The sequence below is a fragment of the Podarcis bocagei genome, assembly GCF_964188305.1.
Source record: "Podarcis bocagei genome assembly, chromosome: 6".
Taxonomy (NCBI): Eukaryota; Metazoa; Chordata; class Lepidosauria; order Squamata; family Lacertidae; genus Podarcis; species Podarcis bocagei.
The window spans coordinates 102,284,255-102,308,744 of record NC_138130.1 but is presented as its reverse complement, the minus strand read 5'-3'; the positions used below and the strand labels follow the sequence as shown (position 1 = coordinate 102,308,744).

General features: G+C 46.3%; 1 protein-coding gene across 1 annotated transcript; it reads left to right on the top strand.

Annotated features, from left to right (window-relative positions):
• Window positions 1-294: 294 nt before the first annotated feature.
• Window positions 295-23,776, top strand: LOC308588553 (uncharacterized protein). The gene is made up of 5 exons (XM_081196962.1): window positions 295-644; window positions 4,292-4,522; window positions 8,936-9,982; window positions 21,015-21,287; window positions 22,493-23,776. Exons 1-5 carry the CDS (start codon window positions 606-608, stop codon window positions 23,615-23,617), a joined length of 2,715 nt encoding a protein of 904 aa, XP_081053088.1. The 5' UTR covers window positions 295-605; the 3' UTR covers window positions 23,618-23,776.
• Window positions 23,777-24,490: the final 714 nt, after the last annotated feature.

Genomic DNA, 24,490 nt, shown 5'->3' with positions numbered 1-24,490 from the left:
ATGTTGAGCTTCAGACCATATTTTGCACTCTCCTCTTTCACCCTCAATAAAAGGTTCTTTAATTCCTCCTCACTTAAAATATTAGCTCTCAGTTAATTGGCAGCTCAGTGGCTAAAGAGGGGAAGTTTTTACCCATTAACAATTCATAAATGGCTCATTTAACATACTCTGACGTTGCCTCTTGCTCATCTGCATGGGGCATAGGGAGAAAGAAAAAGAGTAGACTGACACACTGCCGCCAGCTTGCGGGTTGACTTTGAATTTCCTTCTGGTGCTTTGCAAAAAGCCTCTCCAAGGCTGGAGCTGCTAGCCATCATTTTCCGTGGAGTAAATCTATGGCTTCTGAAAGAGATCCCTTCCCCTGATTGGCCAAGCGGGGAACCGGATCCCAGCAGGCTGGCTGGCAGCCTGTGGAAGCAGCTGCCGAGCATTTATTAATATTTATATTTCTTGTTGCAAGTTGCGTTCAGCTGTTGCCAAAGTTGGGCTGTGCGCGCTGGCGAGGAAGCGCCTCTCCTGGTCTCTCTTTCTCTCTCCTTGCAGGGTCGGGTCCTGCGCCTGCGGATCGCGCTTCCCAAACCCCCAACCCAACCCCCCAACCCCCCATGCTGGGTCTTTATGCACTGCGAGGAATCCGCTGCGCGGTGAGTGATGGATGGATGGGGAAGCGGGCAGCGCAGGGCATGCAATCAGTGCCAGATTTAGGGCCCCACTCTCTTGGCGGCCCCCAAAAAATTAAAGGGGGAAAAAACTGGAGGTAGAGTTCCGAAATATAAGATAAAAAAGAAATAAAATAAAAGCTACATACAGCAACAGTGTTTTGTGTTGTGTAGGCTCCTGTGATGTAAGTCATGGGCCCCGCCTGCTAGCCTGCTCCCTAAAACATCACTGGTTCCTCATTTCTATATATAGGGTGCCTACATTCTGCTGTTTATAATTATTAGTAGTTTGCATCCTATACAGTATTTACACCTATTATTGTTTCATGTTATAGCAAGTTTCTCGAGACTGGATTATGAGCCTTTGTAAATTGTGTTTCTCAAGGAACTTTTGTTATTGCCAAATGCCAATGTATTTGCATTATTAAGTTTGTTATGAATAAAAAAAAATCATTTTATGTTAGAGCTTAATACTTATTTCACTGTTAATATACTTGTTAATTGTATTTCACTATTAATATACTTCTTTTTTCCTCCAATTTTTTTTATTGATTTTCCAAAGATTTTTTAAATAGACAAACAAACATAAATCTCAACCATATTTAAACCAAACTTGGTAACATTGTTGAGTGACTTCCTCATATCCCCCTGGTTGAATTTCAGTGTGTATCATTTTAACGGTTTTCCAAAACCACTATTCTTATAAAATTAACATCTTTTTATTTTCCTTTCCAATTCAGTATTAAACATATTAATTCATCCCATTACTTGATTATGTCCTAACCCTATCTGTTATTTGCAAGCTTCACCAATTAATTTAACTTAACATATTTAACTAAATAGTCTTTAAATTTCATCCATTCTTCCTGGTAATCCTCCTCCTTCTGGTCACGGACTATTTCAGTCAGGTCGGCTAGGTCCAAAAAGTCCATCATCTTCATCTGAATATACTTCTTCTTAATTGTATTTCAGTTCAACAGTTACTGTGATAAAATACATATTTTGTCATGTGCAAATGTCTTGAGATCCCTATTAGGTCCATAAATTACCACATAGCATATATTCAACACAGAAAACAGGGACAATTTGTTGTGGGCAAAGGACAGCTGGACATATAAAGGGCCCAATTACCTTCAGCAGCTAGGGCCTCATCAAACCTAAATCCAGCCCTGTACACACCCTTTAATGAAGACCTCCAGGAATAGGGACCCCTACTTAGGGTAGCAGAGGTAGCCGTAAATCCCTCTCCCCGCTGTCTAAGATTCTTGACCATCCCTTATTTTATTTTTTACCACCAAAACTTATGTCCAAGAATTTCATGACTCATTTATGCAGCATGTGAAAAAAGTATTTTCATTTGGCTGTCCTGAATCTCACGCCAATCCACTAGCGTTATAAGGAAGAGAGAAAGGGAAATTCTCTCTTTCTAACATATCAGAGCCCTAATCAGCCAGTCCACCTTTGGAGCTGAAATCCTTTGAGGACTTTTTAAAATGGCTACCTACTTTTGGAGTGTTAAATTTGGATCTCTACCTCTTATCTATTTGGTGTTTGCACATTTATTAACTATTTCAAAAAAATTCCTTTTCTCCTTCTTTCATCCGCAAATTACCTTCAGAATACTATTTGGGAAGCTACTTCTACCCACCGCATCAAAAATTAAAATTACCTTCAGATTGAATACTATTAAAATCAAAATGATGTACCTGCCAAAGTTCAGAAACAAAAAGCCCCATACAGTACAGGGGTCAGCAAACTTTTTCAGCCATGGCCGGTCCACTGTCCCTCAGACCTTGTGGGGGTCCAGACTATATTTTGAAGGGAAAAATTGAACGAATTCCTATGCCCTACAAATAACCCAAAGATGCATTTTAAACAAAAGCACACATTCTACTCATGTAAAAACACGCTGATTCCCAGACCGTCCGCGGGCCGGATTTAGAAGGCGATTGGGCCGGATCCGGCCCCCGGGCCTTAGTTTCCCTACCCATGCCATGGACTGTGTGACCATCCTTTATTAGTCATATCCAGAGTCAGGCCCATTTGAATTAATGGACCAAACCAGCCATTCCATTGAAGTCGATGGGTCTGACTCTTTTGAGCGCGTCTTAGTTAGACATTGCCCTTAGTGGAGCAATTCATGGACAGGAATAGCAACTTATTTGTTTTGTTTTTATTTGTTTGTTGCATCAACAAACAACCTTTTCCTCCAGGGAGATCAAAGTGGTGTTCGGGGTTCTTCTCCCCTCCATTTGATCCTCACAAACAACCCTGTGAAGTAGGTGAGCCTGGGAGGGAATAACGGGTCTGAAATCACCCCGTGAGGTTAATATAAGGAAACGGGGGTTGGCTTTTACAGCCGGACTCCCCATCAAGATTTGACCACCGGTCTGAGAACAGAGGCAACTAAAGAACAGAGCTAGCCGTCTTTCAGACATGTGGTTTGTGGCGTGTTTGTGCACATATTATGAACATGCATTTTATTTATGTCACCTGAGAATTCACAGACCAAGTGGGGATTAGACTCCTGTCCTAGTCTGACACTCTTAACCACTGTGTCACACTGGCTTAATATTAACTCTAGCATATTTTTAAATATTTTATTTCATCTAATGTTTATTGGATGGATTTCGCCCCTAAATTGATTTTTGAATTCTGAATTTATTGTTATTCACGTTTATACTGTATTTAATGCTGTTTTTTGTTGCATCAAATTAAGGGTTTTTAATTTGTTGTTAGCCGCTCTGAGCCTGGTTTTCTGAACTGGGAAGGGCAGGGTATAAATAAAAATTTATTATTATTATTATTATTATTATTATTATTATTATTATTATTATTATTTAGACTACTTAGAAGTGGGTGGGTGTACATTAAAAATAAATCAGTAAATAGGTGTGGTTTTTTAAAGTCTATTCTCCAAAGGGTAAAATGTGCCCCTCCTCACTTTTTGCATCTTCTCTCTCCAGAAAGAGGGTGGTCTTTCCCCTCTAGTCTCCAGCCCCCTCACTTCCACAAAACAGTGGAAGCTTTAAACTTTGGAGCTGGCTGGTTGTTCCAATGAAGGATCGATAGTTTAGATCATCAGCTCCCAAATCTTTTGGGGCGATTCTCCAGCTTGGTTTCATAAATGCATACACAGTACCTGGTACCCTGCAAAAAACATCATCCAGAATAGCGGTTTGCATGGCCCACTATGGGAGATAATGGCACAGTGAAATTCAAAACAGTAACAACTTATTGCACATTTATTCAAAATCCAAACTACCGTACTTTGTTAAATTAAGTCAAGTTGTGTGGGGCCCCCAAATTGTAATAATGTGGACCCCTGGGAGTGACTGAGAAAAGGGAGCTTACAGTAGCCTATCACTTTAAGAAACTGTTAAGAAACTGCTGAGCAAGTATTTCACTTTGGGAAGAGAGGAGCTAAAACGCTTATCGCAAGAACACAAGTAGCAGGTTCACACAGGCACAATACAAAGCACAATAGCCTTTGTAACAAAATGTATTGATGTCAGCAAATCAACCGGACCGATCTGAAGGTTTGTGCTTCTGCTAGACGCGCAGGCGCGCTAAAAGGAAATGTAACTAAATAAGTTCTGGCTTTCAAGCTCTCTCCTTTCCCCATCTCCTAGAATATTTCTGCATGCCCAGAAAACATGGCCGAGGCTCAGGCTGGCTCTGGGAAGGTGACTCTTTTCAGCCAGAAAAAACGAGGGGGTCTCACCTACCGCATCCCGGCGCTGCTTTACCTGCCCTCCGAGTCCACCTTCCTGGCGTTTGCAGAAGAGCGCTCATCCCCCCGAGACGAAGATGCTAAGTTCCTGGTGATGAGGCGAGGGCGGAAGGAAGGAACGTCCGTTCAGGTAACGCCAGGAGCAGAAAGCGTAACGCTGCTATTCTTCATTGCACGTTTCTTTACTTTCTTACTATATACAATAAATGTAAGGCTGTCGTCACGCAGCAGTTCATGGGCCTGCCAACTCCAGCGTGACAGCAGGGTGGCAGGCAGCTCAGGTAAGTTGTTTAATGAAGGTGGGGAGGTGCTCTGCGCACTATGTATAATGGGGGGAAATGCTCTCTGAAGCAAGTCCCCCAGCTGGGAAGGGAGGCTTCCCGTTGCCTAACTGAGAGATCCCTGCCCCCTCCTGCTTGCATGCAAGCTCTGATAGGCAGCGTGAAGCCTCCCTTCTCAGCTTAGTTGCTGGGGTCAGGGAAGGTGGAGGCAGCCCGGAAGCTGCAACTTAGAGCCCCTGCACCACCATCACATGGGGACTTCCGAGCAGCTCCTGAAGCCAGCCAGAGCCAACTGCTCCGGGCTGCTGAGACATTCCGGGGATGGAATTTGTCTGGGGACTTATTCGCAAATCCGGGGACTGTCCCCGGGAAACCGGGATGTTTGGTAACCCTACTGTGGAGGCCAATTTTGGATCCACACGTCCTTCCACAGTGGGGACATAGGTTTCCGAGCGGGAGTTGATCACGGTGTGGATTTGCCAAGCGTGCCTTCCTCTTAGCACGTTTCTCCTTTGCGTCCTGAGTTCGAGCGTCTTCAAAGCCAATGCCACCTTTAGTAAAAGCTGCTCTACGATTGCAGTGGTTGCAGGCCAGTGTTTCCCAATTTTCTGTGCTTATGTTGCATATTTTTTTTTAGATTTGCCTTGAGAGTGCCTTTAAACCTCTTTTGTTGTATTTTGCTTTCTTTTCAGAAAATGCTTTGTCCCAAGTTACATTATGCCATTGTGTACAACCCTGTATTTATAATAATGATATGCACACATGGAACTAGATTTTTAAAAAATCTACGGTCTTTGCTAATAACAATTTACAAACAGTCGTCCCTTGGATCTCAAATGCCTTGGCTCCTGAACAAATCGGCTCCCAAACGATCGAAACCCAATAGTGAGTGTTCCGGTTTTCGAAGCATTTTCGGAAGTCGACCATCCGGCGCGGCTTCTGATTGGCTACAGGAGCTTCCTGCAGCCAATCGGAAGTTGCGTTTTGGTTTCCGAAGATTTTGGAATTCAAAAGGACTTCTGGAACAGATTCTGTTCGACTTCCAAGGTAACGACTGTACAAGGAAATTCAGACAAAACCTAAATTCAGATAAATTTGACTGGATTTGAGGCTGCAACAATCGGATCCAAGTAATTCAAGTAATTGTCCCGTTTGGCTCCCTGACTTCATGAGCAGCAGATATATGACATAGATTCTTCCACATGTGGCTATGAAGAGTCTGTTCCATATGCCTTCTGCCCACATTTAAAAAAAAGGAATGGAAAGATAGGGTTAACGGCTTGCCAGTCAGGCTGAGCGACTGACAGCTGTTCTGGTCTGTGTATATTTCTGCCGCTGACTCAATAAGTAACTTGAAGCCTTGCTGGGAACTTGCCCTGGTAACACTGGGGGTTTGGGTTTGAGTCCCGGTATATGATAGCGGAAGCAAGCAGACACTCCTACAAGAAAAAGGGCAAATTTGCTAATCCTGCATCAATTTTCCAGGAAGCAAGTTTGAGATTGTTTTTTTAAAAGACAATATCCAGGCAAGGCCTCTCATCTCTGTCCTCTCCAAATCCAAGCCACCGAAATGCTTCTCTTCTCCTTCTGGAAAGTTTCATTTTCTTCAACTGTATTAATTTACAAAGCCCTGAACAATTTCGGTCTAGGATACCGCGGGGATCACCAGAACCCTGATATCTCAGCTCGATCACTGGGATCATTTGCAGGAGCATTGTTCGTCATTCCCCGAGACAGAGAGGCTCATCTGACAGCAGCAATAAACCTAGCTTTTAGTGTCAAATGTCCTAGTCCTGTGGAACTCTCTGCCACTGGAGATTCTGGTCACCAGTGATGGGACAGACAGGAGGCGGATTTAGCGACGCAATCCCCCCTTTAAAAAAAGCTCAAAAGCCTTGGGAAATCCCCCTCCGAAAAAGCTCAACAACTCTGTGCCATCTCCCCCATTTTCTAAAATTTGAGTCCCCCCAAATAGGGGGCATCTTATACATGGGGGTGTCTTATAGATGGAAAAGTACGCAGGGCTGTCTTAAGTATATGCGGCGCCAGGTTGCCCAGTCCCAGGCGCTTCCACCGACGGGCGAGCTCTTCCTCAGACTCAACTCTTGGGCCCCAGACTCTCGGCCTGGTGCCCCTGAGAGCCCAGCGCCCGGGTGCCCCACACCCCTAGCGCCTATGGGGAAGACGGCCCTGAAAGTACAGTATATAGGAATAGGTTAACGGTCTGAGTTTTTGGTAGTGCTGCCCTCCTTGAACACACAGCCTGCGGGGAGTTCGAGAAGGGAGTGGAATTTAAACCTCTATTTAAAGATACCCGAAAATAGATGGTGCGCTCACTCCAACAGCGCTTGACTCCCAAATTATAAACCCCAAAGCCTTTTTCGAGCGCTGGGATGCCACTTGTGTCCTCAGCAAAAAGTACGATTATGCTCAGACAAGGATGTCCATTGTTAAATTTGGAACATATTTAAATCACCTATTATCCATTCATTGTAAAATTACAAGTACTTTTAAAACCCTGCTAATGGATTAACCAGTGTACTATGCTCCTGTATATATGCAGTAAGCATCTTCCATTCTTCCTTGAATTTGTCGTCGTCACTTCCTCTTAATTTCATTGTCAGTTTTGCCATTTATACAACAACAACAACAACAACAACAACAACAACAACAACAACAACAACAACAACAATTTATTATTTATACCCCACCCATCTGGCTGAGTTTCCCCAGCCACTCTGGGCGGCTCCCAATCAAGTGTTAAAAACAATACAGCATTAAATATTAAAAGCTTCCCTAAACATTTCAAAATATTCCATTAATTTAACTTGCCAATCTTCTTTAGCTGGGACACCTTCTTCTTTCCAATATTGTGCTAATACTGTCCGTGCAGCCGTAGCTGCATACATAAATAGATTCTTTTGTGATTTTGGTAGGTCCACTCCTGGGCCGAGCGGGAATTTGCACCCCGGCCTCGCTGGTTCCTAGTACAACACTCTAACCACTGCACCACAGCGAAGAGAGGGAAATATCTGGGCTTACTCTCTAACTCAGGGGTTGTCAACCTGGTCTCTGTCAGGAGCTCATCCTACACTCGAGTAGGACCCTGGCAGAGACACATGCCCGACTGGCATGTTCTCTCCCTCCTGGTCTTTCATTCGGGAGCTTCGAAAGCTTTCTTCAACCCGAACATCACAGCGACCGATGCCAACCGACACCGGCACACTTAGGGATCCACAGAGTTTGTGCATCATGCGTAACAGACCTCAGCAACTCAGCATTTTGGCTAATCTACTTTATTTACATATATACCTGAAGGAGCGTCCAGTGCCGAGGGCCTTAATGGCGGTTCCCTCACTGTGAGAAGCCAAGTTACAGGGAACCAGGCAGAGGGCCTTCTCGGTAGTGGCGCCCACCCTGCGGAACGCCCTCCCACCAGATGTCAAAGAGAAATTATTATTATTATTATTATTATTATTATTATTATTATTATTATTATTAACACACACAGAGCACTACAACATCGCTCCCTCTCTCTCTAGCATCGGATAGAGAAAGAACAAAGGACAGTAGTCCCACTTCACGCAACACAGTAACACAAATATCCTGTCTCCGTCACTTCCCACTCTGTGGAGTCAAAACATACACCGTCATGTGAAAGACAACAGTCCCATGACTGCAATCATGGAGCAGGAATTCCAACAGTCCCTACCACCCACTAGTGGCCGTTTAAGGATTCTAGGTGAGCGGTAAGGTGTTCTACGGCACAAGCCGAATCCTCCTTCCATCGAGCACTGGTCGGCGGTAAGGAAATTTTACCATCAAGAAAGATGCATTAGTGGGCAGTAGGTATTAAAAGCTTGACTATGCTCTAAGGGACGCGGGTGGCGCTTTGGGTTAAACCACAGAGCCTAGGACTTGCTGATCAGAAGGTCAGCAGTTTGAATCCCCGCAACGGGGTGAGCTCCCGTTGCTCGGTTCCTGCTCCTGCCCACCTAGCAGTTCGAAAGCACGTGAAGTGCAAGTAGATAAATAGGTACCGCTCTGGCGGGAAGGTAAACGGCGTTTCCGTGCGCTGCTCTGGTTCGCCAGAAGTGGCTTAGTCCTGCTGGCCACATGACTCGGAAGCTGTACGCCGGCTCCCTTGGCCGATAAAGCGAGATGAGCGCCGCAACCCCAGAGTTGTCCGTGACTGGACCTAACGGTCAGGGGTCCTTTTACCTTTACCCGTGCTCTAACTCATCCTCTGCTTTGTATTTCAGTGGGGTCCTCAGGAACCGCTGGAGACAGCCGTCCTGCCCAACCACCGCACCATGAACCCCTGCCCCGTATTCGAGAGGAAGAGCGGCACCCTTTTCCTCTTCTTCATCTGTGTGGAGAAGTACATCACAGAACGGCACCAGATCAGCAAGGGGAGGAACGCCGCCAGGCTCTGCTACGTCTCCAGCCAAGATGGCGGCCGCACCTGGAGCCAGGCAACTGACCTGACCGAGGCGGTCATTGGCGGAGAGCTGACCAATTGGGCCACGTTTGCCGTCGGCCCGGGCCACGGCGTCCAGCTCAGCTCCGGCCGCCTGGTGATCCCGGCGTACGCTTACTACATCCACAAGCGCTTGCTTGGGCACCCTCTGGAGTGCTGGATCAAGCCCCACTGCCTCACTTTCTACAGCGACGACGGCGGGCAGAGCTGGTCGCGCAGCCCGCTCCTCGAGGCCTTGCTGACCTCCGAGTGCCAGGTGGCCGAGCTGTCGTGCCCGGACGACAGCCGGGTCCTCTACTGCAACGCCCGCAGCCTCCACAACTACCGGGTCGGGGCGCTGTGCACCGACAACGGCCACCAGTTTGTCAGCCCCTCCCTGTGCGAGGAGTTGTGCGAGTCTCCGCACGGGTGCCAGGGCAGCGTGGTGAGCTTTTCCCCGCAGCTGGAGCCGTTGGATCTGGGCCGGAAGAAAGACGGGGCCAAGTCGTTGGGTCTCGATCCCTCCTCGGCCCCCCTCAAGGGCGCCCGGTCGTGGCTGATCTTCTCCCACCCCACGAAAAGGCACAAGCGTGTGGATCTGGGCATCTACCTCAACACCTCTCCGCTGGAGAAGGGCTGCTGGAAGGCCCCGTGGGTGCTGAACAAAGGGCCTAGCGGGTATTCGGACCTGGCCGTGTGCGAGGAGGGCGAGTCGGTGATGTTTGGGTGCCTGTTTGAGTGTGGGGTGTCCTGCGAGTGTGAGGAGATCGCCTTCCAACTGTTCACGGGTGTCGAGCTCCTGAGGAACGTGAGGGAAAGCTGCTGTGGTCCCTCTTCTCCCTCGGAAGCGTAGGTGCTCAGGGATGTTTAGCACCCCAGGACAGAAAATGTGGGTGCCCTCGCTTGCCTCTCCCGCCAGGCTCTGCTATGTCTCCGCCTTCGTGCAGGCTTTGGAAAATGACGGTCGTTTTTCGGTGACAATAAACAGGCCCTCGCTTCTGCCTCCTTGAAAGCAGCCAAACAAAAAAGAATTACAGTGGTACCTTGGTTCTCAAACTTAATCCGTTCCGGAAGTCCGTTCCAAAACCAAAGCGTTCCAAAACCAAAGCATGCTCCCCCATAGAAAGTAATGTGAAACGGATTAATCCGTTCCAGACTTTGAAAAACAACCCCTAAAACAGCAATTTAACATGAATTTTACTTTCTAACGAGACCATTGATCTATAAAAAGAAAACAATCAACGTACTGTACTATAAAATAAATAAGACGGTATTGTAGATGATAAAAGCTAAAATTTTTATTTTTTCTTACCTGCACTGATGATTGTCATTGTTCAGATAGAGGGCTTTTATCCATTTCCACAGTCACACAATCAATCGATCAGTAGCTAAACTGGGTTCCACACAGTCATAAAAACAAATTAAGCGAAAAAAACTCAAACACAAAAATGCAAAATAAATAGGAAAAACAAAAGCACCAAACTTAATCCGTTCCAGAAGTCTGTTTGATTTTCGAAATGTTCGAAAACCAAGGTGTAGCTTCTGATTGGTGCAGGCATCCCAGAAACAATAGCCGACAGAATCATCAGATGTTCGGCTTTCGAAAAACGTCTGAAAACCGGAACACTTAACTTCCGGGTTTTCGGCGTTTGAGAACCAAGGTGTCTGAGAATCAAGGTACCACTGTACTACGTCTTCTGCGTAATTATATTGATAAATCGAAAGGGGCGCTCTACAATTCAAGGTTGTTGTGATTTCTTTCTTTCATTTTTACCTCGGGACTCTCTTTTTCACCATCGCTGACGGCTGCCTCCTGTTGGTCACAAGATACGTCTCACCCTTCCATGTCCTGGGGCCTAAAATGATATATAAACAGAACTGCATTGTTCAGAATCGGCTCATTGCCGCCTTTGCTGCCTTCTACTTCTGTACACGAAAGGAGGAACTTCTCAAAGTTCAAAAACGGATGGGCAATGCCATACCCTCTGGGATTTTTGGCACCGGAACTGGCACTCTTCATTTTTGCCTGAGCTCTTGCACATGCGCGAAAGCATGGGGACGTCTGTAATTTTGGAAAAGATCAGAGTCACCCCAAAAGCAAGGCAGTGCTTGTGGGGGGTTCCTAAATATGCAGAAATGTATATGTTATAGTTTTTTTAAAAAAAACCCCACCCATAATAAGCCCTTGAGCTTCCACGTTCTGTGGGGTGTTAAAGGCCCAGAGAGACAGGAGATCTAGAGCAGATCATCTCATTGCCTCTCCTGGTCTGCCCCGCAGAGGACCTTAAGGTCCATGAATAACCATAGTTTAGAGGTCCCGGGCCCTAAGGAAGCCAGACTATCCTCCACCAGGGCCAGGGCCTTCTCAGTGTTGGCTCCGACCTGGTGGAATGCTCTGTCCCAGGAGACCAGGGCCCTGCAGGATTTAACTTCCTTCCGCAGGGCCTGTAAGACAGAGCTATTCCGCCTGGCTTTCAATTTGAACTTAGCCTGATCTTTTTATTCCCCTTCCTTCCCTCCCTCTCCCCTTTTTATGAAGATTACTCGCTCTGGGATCCCACAGCTAATTCTCCCCTGGTCTCCTCGCTGGCCCAAATAGGACTAATTTAGCCAGCTAGCCCTGGTGATCATCTAATGTATATTGGATGCATTTTCCCCCTAAATTGATTTTTGAATTCTGAATTTATTGTTATTCACATTTTATACTGTATTTTATGTTTTTATGTTTTTTTGTTGCATCAATTAAGTGTTTTAAATTTGTTGTTAGCCACCCTGAGCCCAGTTTTCTGAACCGGGAAGGGCCGGGGTATAAATAAAAAAATATTATTATTATTATTTATTATAGAGAAGGGACTTCTGGGTTCGCAGCAAATGACAAAGCCAGGAGTTTCAGCATCTTCTGTTAGCTTTGCGGTGGGGGAACCATGTGCCTATCCCCAACTACGCTGAAACCCTGAGTTTATGGACTTCCCCTCACTTCCGCCCAAGAAGGGTGCAGAAAGTGAAGAAATTGGGAGGATGCCTAAAGAATGGAGTCCAAGTCCGTAGTTCAGGGAGACGATGAATGAGGGTGGTTGCCTCATTGCAAAACAAACCAAAATTACAGCCAGCACGACTGTGCAAAATAGAGATGTCTTGAGCCTGTTAGGAAGGATGCATAAAATGTCCACAACAGCTCTCTGTCTCACACACAAATTTCCGTGCCTTCTAAAGAAAGGAGCTGCTTTTGAAATAAGTCTGTCTCATTCCCAGATGTGTGTTTTTGGGTTATTTGAGTATCCTGTTCCCTGACTCCTGCAAGATGTCGCTCAGTTTGGTCCCAGTGGTTCATTTTCCTGTGGCAACGAGATGGTGGCCTTTCATGGCTTTCTGATTTGTCTTGATCAACAGTGCTAGAAAACAGGAAATATTATTGTTGTTGTTGTTGTTGCTGCTGTTATCAGCATCACAGTCGTACCTTGGATCTCAAACGCCTTGCGAGTCGAACATTTTGGCTTCTGAACGCCGTAAACCCAGAAGTGAGTGTTTCAGTTTGCGGACGTTCTTTGGAACCCGAATATCCGACATGGCTTCCGATTGGATGTAGGAGCTTCTTGCAGCCAATCAGAAACCACACCTTGGTTTCCGAATGTTTTGGAAGTCAACTGGACTTCCGGAACAGATTCCATTCAACTTCTGAGGTACCACTGTATTATTATTATTATTATTATTATTATTATTATTATTATTATTACCACCACCATCATTTTACTGACATTTACATTTACTTACCTACAGTATTTTTATATATATATACATTTTTATTGGGGTTTTTTACATATCATTTCCAACATTCATTTAACATAACTTCTTATCTTATACAATATTTTAGACATCCGTCAACCACCTCTGACGATTTTCCGTTCTTTATCACTTATTCTGCATTTATTAATTTCTCTATTACTCTTAATTACCATTAACTGATAATTCTCTTCATGGTCTGGACCCCCCGAGTGGCTTACGGAGATCTGTAGTTAACACAGATCCCGTCTTCAGGCTTGCATTCTGAAAGGCACGACACACAAGGAAAAGAGGGTGGGAATGGAGGAGGAATGAAAAAGAGCAAACTCCAGCACCAGTTCTTAAAGTTACATATCACATGTGCCAGCCTACAGGTTAGCTGGCGCCGTGTGGGCGAAAGGTTTGTGGCTTGTGAGTTCTGTCCCTCTTGTTTTTGGCCTTGGAGCAGAAGGGGGGATAGCGTGATCCTACTCAATTCTGCTTAGTGTAGCAACGTCTTGTATTGCATGCTGTTCCTGCCTCTGGCTTCGCATGGCACTGTATGAAGTCCTGGCACACGTGCTGGCGATAACTTCGGATAACTGCTCTGCCCATGCTCCACCTCAGATCTCTACCGCTTCCTGTTGCAGTTCATCTCCTTAAAAAAAACCAACGCTACTGGAAATCTAGCTCATCAGGGGAGATAGCCTGTACTAAACCTCTTTCTTTGGCCCACGTAGGACCAGTCTGGATAGTTGGCCTTGGTGAAGACTGGACGTTTTCATCCTCAAATTTTTTGATTTGAGTTTCTACTGAAATTAGGCTGCATTTTAATGTTGTATTTTAAGGTTGTTTTTAACTTGTATTTTAATCAGTTGTTTTATACCTGGTGTTAGCCGCCCTGAGCCCGCTCTTGGCTGGGGAGGGCGGGGGTATAAATAATTTTTTTTAATTATTATTTATTTATTTATATAAATTTATTATTATTATTACATGAAGGGATAGGCAGATCACATCAGACGCCTTCTGATTTCCATCCGTTTTGCCATATATGTTTATTCAAGAGTTCAATTCTGTTTCTGTACTGATGTGCAGTTTGTTTGATTTTTAAATAAATCTTTATGAAAAGGCTTATTTCAGTGTGCATTAAAACATGTACTTTTAAATATATTTTATGCTAAAATAGATTTACATACACATACATATACAAACAAGAAATAGACAATAACTGCATTGCAAAAGGTCAGAGAAGTATATGTAACCTGATGTTTACTGCTGAATTGGAACAAACACAGACATCGGCAGGTTTTCCCAGGGAAAGAGATGGAACAAAATGAAAAGCTCTCGGAACTCTGCCTAAAAATCGTGGGGCAACTGGAAGTGTGAAGGAACCCTGAATCTCTCAGTTCAGGGAAGGAAAGTATGCCTAGTTTGATAAAAGAATTGCATGCTTTATTATAGGAATGAGCCTTGTTCAAACTAATGAAGGTGGAGACACAAAGATCGATGCCTGCTTTTCATTCTCAGCAGGTAAGAGATATAAAGATGTCTGCTCTCTCAAAGGATGAAGAAGTAGTAGAGAATGAGTTCAGAAAGCCTAAGAGCAGGGGTAGGCAAACTTTTTCAGCAGGGGGCCGGTCCACTGTCCCTCAGACCTTGTGGGGGGCCGGACTATATTTTGAGGAAAAAAATATGAACGAATTCCTATGCCCCACAAATAACCCAGAGATGCAGTTTAAATAAAAGAGTCCAGGCGTCTCCCCACTTACATGTGGGTTACGTTCCCAGGTACCAGTGCCGGATTTACATCTAAGCTAAACAAGCTATAGCTTAGGGCCCCGCTCTCTTGGGGACCCCCAAAAAATTAAAAGGAAAAAACCTGGATGTACATTTCCAAAATATAAGATAAAAAATAAAATAAAACCTACATACAGCAACAGTGTTTTGTTTTGTTTTGTTTTGTTTTGTTTTGTTTTGTGTAGGCTCCTACGATGTAAGTCATGGGCCCCGCCTGCTAGCCTGCTCCCTAAAATATCCCTGGTTTGCTCCTTTCTATATATAGGGTCCCTACATTCTGCATGGACTGGTTACAAGGCAACATGTGCAAATGGCTCGAGATACCTATGAGGTCCATAAATTACCATATAGCCTATATTCAACACCAAAAACAGCGACCATTTGTTGTTGACAAAGGACAGCTGGACATATAAAGAGCCCCATTACCTCCAGTAGCTTAGGGCCTCATCAAACCTAAATCCAACCCTGATTCTGAGCTACATAATAGTTTGTGTGGGTGGGTTTATTTGTTCTTTTTAAAATGAAAAAAAAATAAAGAAATAAGAAACAAGATTGAGCAAGATCCCGGAAGGAAAAGCTATGTGCAGTGCCAGCGCAGGCGTGGAACACGAGGACAGCATAAATATTGGCGTGGTTAAAACGAATTCTTCTACTTATTTGGGAAGAGAAAAGACCATGCTAGTTGAAGGAGCACATTTGGATGAAGCAAAATGGCTGATTCCCTTGCTGCCTACCATGGTAAGAATAATTTTTAAAAATGTCATATACAGTGGTATCTTGGGTTAAGAATTTAATTCGTTCCGGAGGTCCATTCTTAACCTGAAACTGCTCTTAACCTGAAGCACCACTTTAGCTAATGGGGCCTCCTGCTGCCGCTGGAGCATGATTTCTGTTCTCATCCTGAAGCAAAGTTCTTAACCCGAGGTACTATTTCTGGGTTAGCGGAGTCTGTAACCTGAAGCGTATGTAACCCGAGGTACCACTGTACAGTATACTCTTTGCTTCCGCGTAGCTTTGTTTGGAGCAATAAATCTATTTATTCTTTTGATGCATGAGCATCAAATAATCCTTGGAAGCGTTACTTCTGCGTAGTATTATCTCTCTAAAAAACAACAACAGTGCCTTTGCTAACAGCTTGATGTACATAAATTGAGCAGGAGATAAAGTAATGTTAGGCTAATGTCAACGGGAGGGGGGTGGAAGTGGCAAAGGCAAAGGTAGCAAAGGCCCGCGAGCGTTTCACACGGGCAAACCTTCCCACGGGTCTGCGCTCTGAATGGCGCAGGAGGGATGCTGTGGGATGTCTCTCTGGGATGCTGAGGGATGCTCAGTGGGCGTGGCTAAAGGAGGGGCGGTGCTTTGCTTCGGAGGAGGAGGAGGAGGAAATCCTGATCTCGCCTTGCGCCCTATCCAGGGAGCTGATCCGGCGCACCGATCCTCTCCCGGCGCCGTTGCTTGAATCCCTTTCACCTGCGCTGCTGGGAAGCCTTTGCACGGTGAGTGATGCAGCAAGGACGTTGCAGGAAAATCCCAGGGAGACAAAACCCATAATTATCCCCCCCCAAAAAAAAATAAATAAATAAAGGGGAAGCTCTATGAAAGGATGGGGGGGCAGTGTGGTGCATTTAAAGGAGTAAAATATAAACTAGGGAATATATCTCTTTTATGGGGGTGGATATAACCCCCCCCCCGCCCTAGATGGAAGCGTCTCCCGCAGCCCCACTTATTTTTGCAGAAGTTTGCCCAGGGAGGAAGCTCGATTTCAGTCCCCTGGAAGAGACCTTCTCGCATCTGGATTTTTTTTTTGGGGGGGGGAGGGAAGGATGAGTGCTGGAAATCCAAAGAGAGTCGTGTTTTTGCCCCCCCCCCCCCGTTTCCTGCAAAAAAAGGATGTGATGCAATTAGGAACGCTGCAAAATGTGCAGTGCATTTTTTTTTTTTTAAGGAAAAAGGCATTCCTCTCGCCGCTTTTCGGAGAAAGGGGCTTACGGTAATTCGGAGAAAGCGCTTGAGGATTTCAGCAACCGAGTTTCTGTTTTCAAAACGTTTCTGCCAGTGACGGGAGGGGAGTGGTGGAAACCCAGTCCTTTAATCAGAAGAGGCGGCTTCTGTCTAGAGCCAAAGCGGTAGAGATTTAGGACAAGGACCTCCCCACATCTTAAATGATAATAATAATAATAGCAGCTGGTGAGCTTGCAACTTGGATAAAGCATTGTCGAAACTTGCTGTTTTGTCTCCTGGGAGGAATCTTGCAAGGGTTTGATTCCTGGAAATGTTCCTTACCATGAAAATAATGAGCAGGGATACCATTTTAACTGGGGAAGTAGGAGCGCCATATGTCAAACTTCAGGCTTTGTCTATCATAGAATCATAGAATCATAGAGTTGGAAGAGACCACAAGGGCCATCGAGTCCAACCCCCTGCCAAGCAGGAAACACCATCAGAGCACTCCTGACATATGGTTGTCAAGCCTCTGCTTAAAGACCTCCAAAGGAGGAGACTCCACCACACTCCTTGGCAGCAAATTCCACTGTCAAACAGCTCTTACTGTCAGGAAGTTCTTCCTAATGTTTAGGTGGAATCTTCTTTCTTGTAGTTTGGATCCATTGCTCCGTGTCCGCTTCTCTGGAGCAGCAGAAAACAACCTTTCTCCCTCCTCTATGCGACACCCTTTTATATATTTGAACATGGCTATCATATCACCCCTTAACCTCCTCTTCTCCAGGCTAAACATGCCCAGCTCCCTTAGCCGTTCCTCATAAGGCATTGTTTCCAGGCCTTTGACCATTTTGGTTGCCCTCCTCTGGACACGTTCCAGTTTGTCAGTGTCCTTCTTGAGTTGTGGTGCCCAGAACTGGACACAGTACTCCAGGTGAGGTCTGACCAGAGCAGAATACAGTGGCACTATTACTTCCCTTGACCTAGATGCTATACTCCTATTGATGCAGCCCAGAATTGCATTGGCTTTTTTAGCTGCTGCGTCACACTGTTGGCTCATGTCAAGTTTGTGGTCAACCAAGACTCCTAGATCCTTTTCACATGTACTGCTCTCAAGCCAGGTGTCACCCATCTTGTATCTGTGCCTCTCATTATTATTTTTTTATTATTTTTTTGCCCAAGTGCAATACTTTACATTTCTCCCTGTTAAAATTCATCTTGTTTGTTTTTGCCCTGTTCTCTAATCTGTCAAGGTCGTTTTGAAGTGTGATCCTGTTCTCTGGGGTGTTAGCCACCCCTCCCAGTTTGGTGTCATCTGCAAATTTGATCAGGATGCCCTTGAGTCCATCATCCAAGTCATTGATAAAGATGTTGAATAAGACCGGGCCCAAGACAGAACCCTGTGGCACCCCACTAGTCACTCTTCTCCAGGATGAAGAGGAACCATTTATGAGCACCCTTTGGGTTCGGTCAGTCAGCCAGTTACAAATCCACTGAGTGGTAGCATAGTCAAGACCGCATTTTACTAGCTTCTTTACAAGAATATCATGGGGCACCTTGTCAAATGCCTTGCTGAAATCAAGGTAGGCTACATCCATTGCGTTCCCTTGATCTACCAGGCTTGTAATTCTGTCAAAAAACGAGATCAGGTTAGTCTGACATGACTTATTTTTCAGAAATCCATGCTGACTATTGGTGATCACAGCATTCCTCTCTAAAGAGAGCTCAACAACTTTCAGGTTTTTCTGGTTTTTACTTTGAAATGTGGCAACCCAGTAGAAAATTAAAAAGTCATTCCCCAGTACCAAGGTACTGATCCTGCCCCAACACACACACCCCACTGTCATGAATTCTCCGCTGCACTTTAGCAGAAATGATCAGAGTTCCAGGTTCTTCACTGCAGTGCAGTATATTTATTATGAGCTATATATATATATAGAAATATACTCGAAGTCGAGAGTGGATTTCATGCTCTTTATTCAGCTCATAGTGGTGAGGAGGAATGAAAGTTCCCCCAAAATATCTGCTTTATATACATTATTTACACAATGGGCTGCACGTGATTGGCTAATTCTGGGATTCTCCTGTAGGCCAATCAGGTTGTAGATTCACTTCCATCTGGAGCTGGATTGGGTGGCTCCTGTGGACCAATCAGACTGCTGCATTGTTCTAGGACCAATCAGACTGCTGCATTTTGGATCCTATTGTTCTCAGTACATAACATATATATATATACACACAAATACAGTGGACGCTCGGGTCGCGAATGTGATCCGTGCGGGATGCATGTTCGCAACCTGCAGTGTTCGCAACCCGCGTCTGTGCACGTGCGGGTTGTGATTTGGCGCTTCTGTGCATGCGCGAAATGCGATTTAGCACTTCTGCGCATGCCTGACCGCCAAAACCTGGAAGTAATCATTTCCAGTACTTCCGGCTTTCGGCAGTCCGTAACCCAAAAAAACGCAACCTGAACCATCTGTAACCCGAGGTATGACTGTATATACAATATTCTACAGGCTATTATAGACGAGCATTTCATACAGTCAAACAGAATGCCTGGCTGCACCTTAAGGCAAACAGGAAGACCCTTCCTTCCTCCCTCCCTCCCTCCCTCCCTCCCTTTCTTTCTTTCTTTCTTTCTTTCTTTCTTTCATCTCTCTCTCTCCACACTCTTCCACACCAGGTTCCCTTTTAAACCGATGACAGCCAATCAACTGACAGTATATTACTGCTGAGACTGCAAACTCAAGCCTGCAGACTTACTATCTCACACAGCATTCTGTGAATCCCGACACACACAAACAAAAGCTGTTACTTTTTAAGACTCTTCAGGGGCGAAACAGGTGACAAATGCCGGCACCCTGTCTAACTCTTGTGCGCAACACCACTGACACTTCGTTTGATCCAACTTATCCTTTGTTGATATCTACAGGAGCCTGGCTAAAAGAACATTTAAAGACTGTATCTTCCTTCTGGACACAATTTGAATGAGTTTTCTGTTTGTGGCTTCTGTGGTAGATCTTGTACATAGCTCTCTCAATTTTTGGATTATTAATATAAGATTTAGAGCGTAGAATGGTTTTTTAGTGTTTTGTGTGCCGCTTATGTGCTGCTTATTTTATACTGGTTACTTTTTAAGAGGCATAGCTAATTCTATTTAGGATTTATTCTCTCTACCCTGAGGACTATACTGTACTGTGAGCCCTGTGCAAATATTCTGAGAGGCAGAGTCGGGGTGGGTGGGTGGGTTTAAAGATGAAACATTGCTGGTTGAATGGCCCCCTGTCAGGAATTCTTTAACTGTGATTCCTGCTGCTGCCAGTCCGTGTTGACAGTATTGAGCTTAGGTGGAGCAATAGTCTGAGACCCTATAAAGCAGCTTATGCATGTAAGGCTTGCAGTTTGGCTAAAGAGGGCTTCCTATAGAGCAGGACAGGGTCAGGATTAAGGTGCTGGTTTTGACCTTTAAAGCCCTATGCGGTCTAGGACCCGCGTTTCTACGGGCCCGCCGCTGCTGGTATGCCCCGTGGATGACCTTAAGGTCCACAAATAACAACACTTTTGAGGTCCCAAGTTGCAAGGTGGTTAGATTGGTCTCAACTAGGGCCAGGGCCTTTTCAGTACTGGCCCCGACTTGGTAGAACGCTCTGTCACAAGAGACTAGGGCCCTGCGGGACTTGACATCTTTCCGCAGGGCCTGCAAGACAGAGCTGTTCCGCCTGGCCTTTGGCTTGGACTCAGTCTGACCCTTATGTTTCCCTCCCCTTATGGTTTTGATGAGGCTGCATTTTAAATTGCATTTTAACCTGTATTCTAAATTGTTCCCGCCCCCCTATTATGTTTTTACTGTAATTTTACTGTTGTTAGCCGCCCTAAGCCTGGCTTTGGCTGGGGAGAGCGGGGTATAAATATTTTTTTCAAAAGTTATTATTATTATTATTATTATTATTATTATTATTATTTCTGGCGATAACTACCCTACTGGTCACCTTTAGCAAGCAGGAATCTTTTGCTAGTGACCAAGATTTGAAGCTTTTGTAAACTGGACGTTATTGGGTGGTGGGGTCTGTTTGGTTTGTTTTCTTCCCAGGTTGCCAATTAGCTACTGGTTGCTCAGTACATGTCGGCAGGCAGATTTGCAACCCGGACTGGTTCCGGCCAGAGGTGTGAAATTTCTCCAGGTCTGAGTCCCAGAGGCAAAATGTCCCTTACAGGGTGCAAATCCAGGATTTGTATACTTATGGGAATCAAGGAAAACAATGGATTTTGGGTTGGACTTAGCTTTTAGTTCCCCCTGGTGAGGAACATGGGCTTGTGGTAGGAGGATCTTTGCACCTGATCAGGTTTATAAAGGAAGATAGGACCTTTCAGGTGATGCAACAAACTAACTGGATTCTTCATCTCCCTCTTTTCCTCCTCTCACCTCCCCAAATATTTCTGCATGCCCAGAAAACATGGCCAAGGCTCAGGCTGGCTCTGGGAAGGTGACTCTTTTCAGCCAGAAAAAACGAGGGGGTCTCACCTACCGCATCCCGGCGCTGCTTTACCTGCCCTCCGAGTCCACCTTCCTGGCGTTTGCAGAAGAGCGCTCATCCCCCCGGGACGAAGATGCTAAGTTCCTGGTGATGAGGCGAGGGCGGAAGGAAGGAACGTCCATTCAGGTAACGCCAGGAGCAGAAAGCGTAAGGCTGCTATTCTTCATTGCACGTTTCTTTACTTTCTTACTATATACAATAAATGTAAGGTTGTCGTCACGCAGCAGTTTATGGGCCTGCCAATAGGCAGCCACACCAACTCCAGCATGACAGCAGGGTGGCAGGCAGCTCAGGTAAGCTGTTTAAGTGGGTGGGGCTTGGGGCGATGCCAAGTAGCTGGTGATAAGGCAAGGGCGGAAGGAAGGAATGTATGTCAAGCTAAGACCAAAGGTGACACGGAAACTACAACTAATCCAGAACCCGGCAGCTAGACTGGTGACTGGGGGCGGCCGCCGAGACCACATAACACCGGTCTTGAAAGACCTACATTGCCTCCCAGTATGTTTCCGAACACAATTCAAAGTGTTGGTGCTGACCTTCAAATGGCCTCGTCCCAGTAGACCTGAAGGAGCGTCTCCACCTCCATCGTTCTGCCCAGACACTGAGATGCAGCACCGAGGGCCTTCTGGCGGTTCCCTCATTGCGAGAAGCAAAGCTACAGGGAACCAGGCAGAGGGCCTTCTCGGTGGTGGTGCCCACCCTGTGGAACACCCTTCAGATGTGAAGGAAATAAGTAGCTATCCTATCTTTAAAAGACAACTGAAGGCAGCCCTGTTCAGGGAAGCTTTTAATATTTAATGCTGTGCTGTTTTTAACATTTGATTGGGAGCCGCCCAGAGTGGCTGGGGAAACTCAGCCAGATGGGCGGGGTATAAATAATATATTGTTGTTGTTGATGGTCAGGGGTCCCTTTACCTTTTATACATTTTAATCCGCTAACTCACATCTTGTGATCCGCCCTGAGATCTGCAGACGAAAGAAGGTATGCAGATTTAATTAATAATGACGATTCCAGGTCGGATGTGAAGTGTGCAGAGACGTCACCCCGAGAGCAAACCCTTTTGTCCCTTCTCTGTTTCAGAGCCAAGTGGTGTAGTGGTTAAGATCGGTAGACTCGTAATCTGGGGAACCGGGTTCGCTTCCCCGCTCCTCCACATGCAGCTGCTGGGTGACCTTGGGCCAGTCACACTTCTCTGAAGTCTCTCAGCCCCACTCACCCCACAGAGTGTTTGTTGTGGGGGAGGAAGGGAAAGGAGAATGTTAGCCGCTTTGAGACTCCTTCGGGTAGTGATAAAGTGGGATATCAAATCCAAACTTCTTCTTCTCTCCAGTGGGGTCCTCAGGAGCCCCTGCCGATGGCCACGCTCCCCAAATACCGCACCATGAACCCCTGCCCGGTTCACGAGAAGAGCGGAACCACTTTCCTGTTCTTCATCTGCGTTCTGGACCACGTCACGGCCCAGCGGCAGATTGCGACAGGGAGGAATGCCGCCAAGCTCTGCTACGTCTCCAGCCAAGATGGCGGCCGCACCTGGAGCCGGGCGGTGGACTTAACCAGGCAGATGTTTGGAGGCGAGCGGAGGAAGTGGGCCACCTTTGCCGTCGGGCCAGGCCACGGCGTGCAGCTCGGCTCCGGGCGCCTGGTGGTCCCGGCGTACGCCTACCACACCCGCAAGCGTTGCTTTTGCTTCTGCCCGCTCTGCTGCGCGGCTCCTCATTGCTTCGCTTTGCTCAGCGACGACGGAGGGTGCAGCTGGGCACGGGGCCGGCTCCTCGAGGACTTGCGAGCCACCGAGTGCCAGGTGGCCGAGATCAACCGCCAGGACGGAAGTCACTTGCTGTACGTCAATGCCCGGCATTCGGGCTGGAGCCGCTGCCGTGCTGAGGCCTTCAGCGCCGATAACGGAGGCCATTTCCAGAAGTCCTTTCTTTGCAAGCAGCTGCCTGAGCCGCCCCACGGGTGCCAGGGCAGTGTGGTGAGTTTCGCCCCGGCACCAAAACCCTCGGATCTGGGCCTAGAGGAAGGCGCAGGCGAATCAGCGTCTCTGCTGGATGTAAATCCCTCCTCAGCCCCTCGCAAGAGGAGCGCCAAGTCATGGCTGGTCTTCTCCCACCCCACAAACAGCCACAAGCGTTTGGATCTGGGCATCTACCTGAACCCCTCTCCGTTGGAGAAGGGGTGCTGGGCAGCCCCTTGGGTGCTGAACAAAGGGCCCAGCGGGTATTCGGACCTGGCCGTGTGCCAGGAGGAGGGCAAGCCGGTGATGTTTGGGTGCCTGTTTGAATGCGGGGCGGCGACTGCGTGCGAAGAAATTGCCTTTCAGCTTTTCAGCGACGTTGAGCTTCTGAAGAACCTAAGGCCTGGGAATCGTAGAATCGCAGAGCAGTCAGGGACCCCCTGGGGTCATCTAGTCCAACCCCCTGCAATGGAGGAATCTCAACTAGACCATCCATGACAGATGGCCGTCCAACCTCTGCTTGAAAACCTCCAAGGAAGGAGAGTCCACCACCCACTAGAGATGGCACCAGCCAGCAGCACCAACAGCCAGGAACGATGGGAGTTGTAGTTCAGCCTCACTGGGGAAACCCAGCCAGATGGGCGGGGTATAAATAAATTATTACAGTGGTGCCTCGCAAGACGAAATTAATCCGTTCTGCGAGTCTCTTCGTCTTGCGGTCTTTTCGTCTTGCGAAGCACGGCTATTAGCGGCTTAGCGGCTATTAGCGGCTTAGCGGCTATTAGCGGCTTAGCGGCTATTAACGGCTTAGCGGCTATTAACAGCTTAGTGGCTATGGGGCTTTAAGAAAAAGGAAACAAACTCGCAAGAACTCGCAAGCCCATAGGGAAATTCGTCTTGCGGAACGACTCAAAAAATGGAAAACTCTTTCATTTAGCGAGTTTTTCGTCTTGCAAGGCATTCGTCTTGCGAGGCACCACTGTATTATTATTATTATTATTATTATTATTATTATTATTATTATTATTATTATTATTATTATTATTTTGGAGTGCCACAGTTAGTCACACCCCCAATCTAAGGGAAGGGTGTTCATGCCTTCAGAGGCCCTTTAACCTTAAAATGACCCAGCTGATTTCTCCATAACTTCATGGGTTGTGCAGATCTTGGGAGATTTTTGGACTCAGTTGGATGAAGAAGCCTTGGAACAGAACAGGCACCACTTCTGAATAGTGTCTTGAATCATAGGACCAGGTGCGCAGCCTGGGAGTCATTTTGGACTCCCAGCTGTCCATGGAGGCACAGGTCAGTTCTGTGTCCAGGGCAGCTGTTTAGCAGCTCCATCTGGTACGCAGGATGAGACCCTCCCTG

Coding starts and splice junctions, on each gene's coding strand:
- LOC308588553 (XM_081196962.1), top strand. CDS start 606: ATGCTGGGTCTTTATGCACTGCGAGGAATCCGCTGCGCG. Junction 645..4,291: donor TGCGAGGAATCCGCTGCGCG/GTGAGTGATGGA, acceptor CCCATCTCCTAG/AATATTTCTGCATGCCCAGA. Junction 21,288..22,492: donor AGGAAGGAACGTCCATTCAG/GTAACGCCAGGA, acceptor TCTTCTCTCCAG/TGGGGTCCTCAGGAGCCCCT.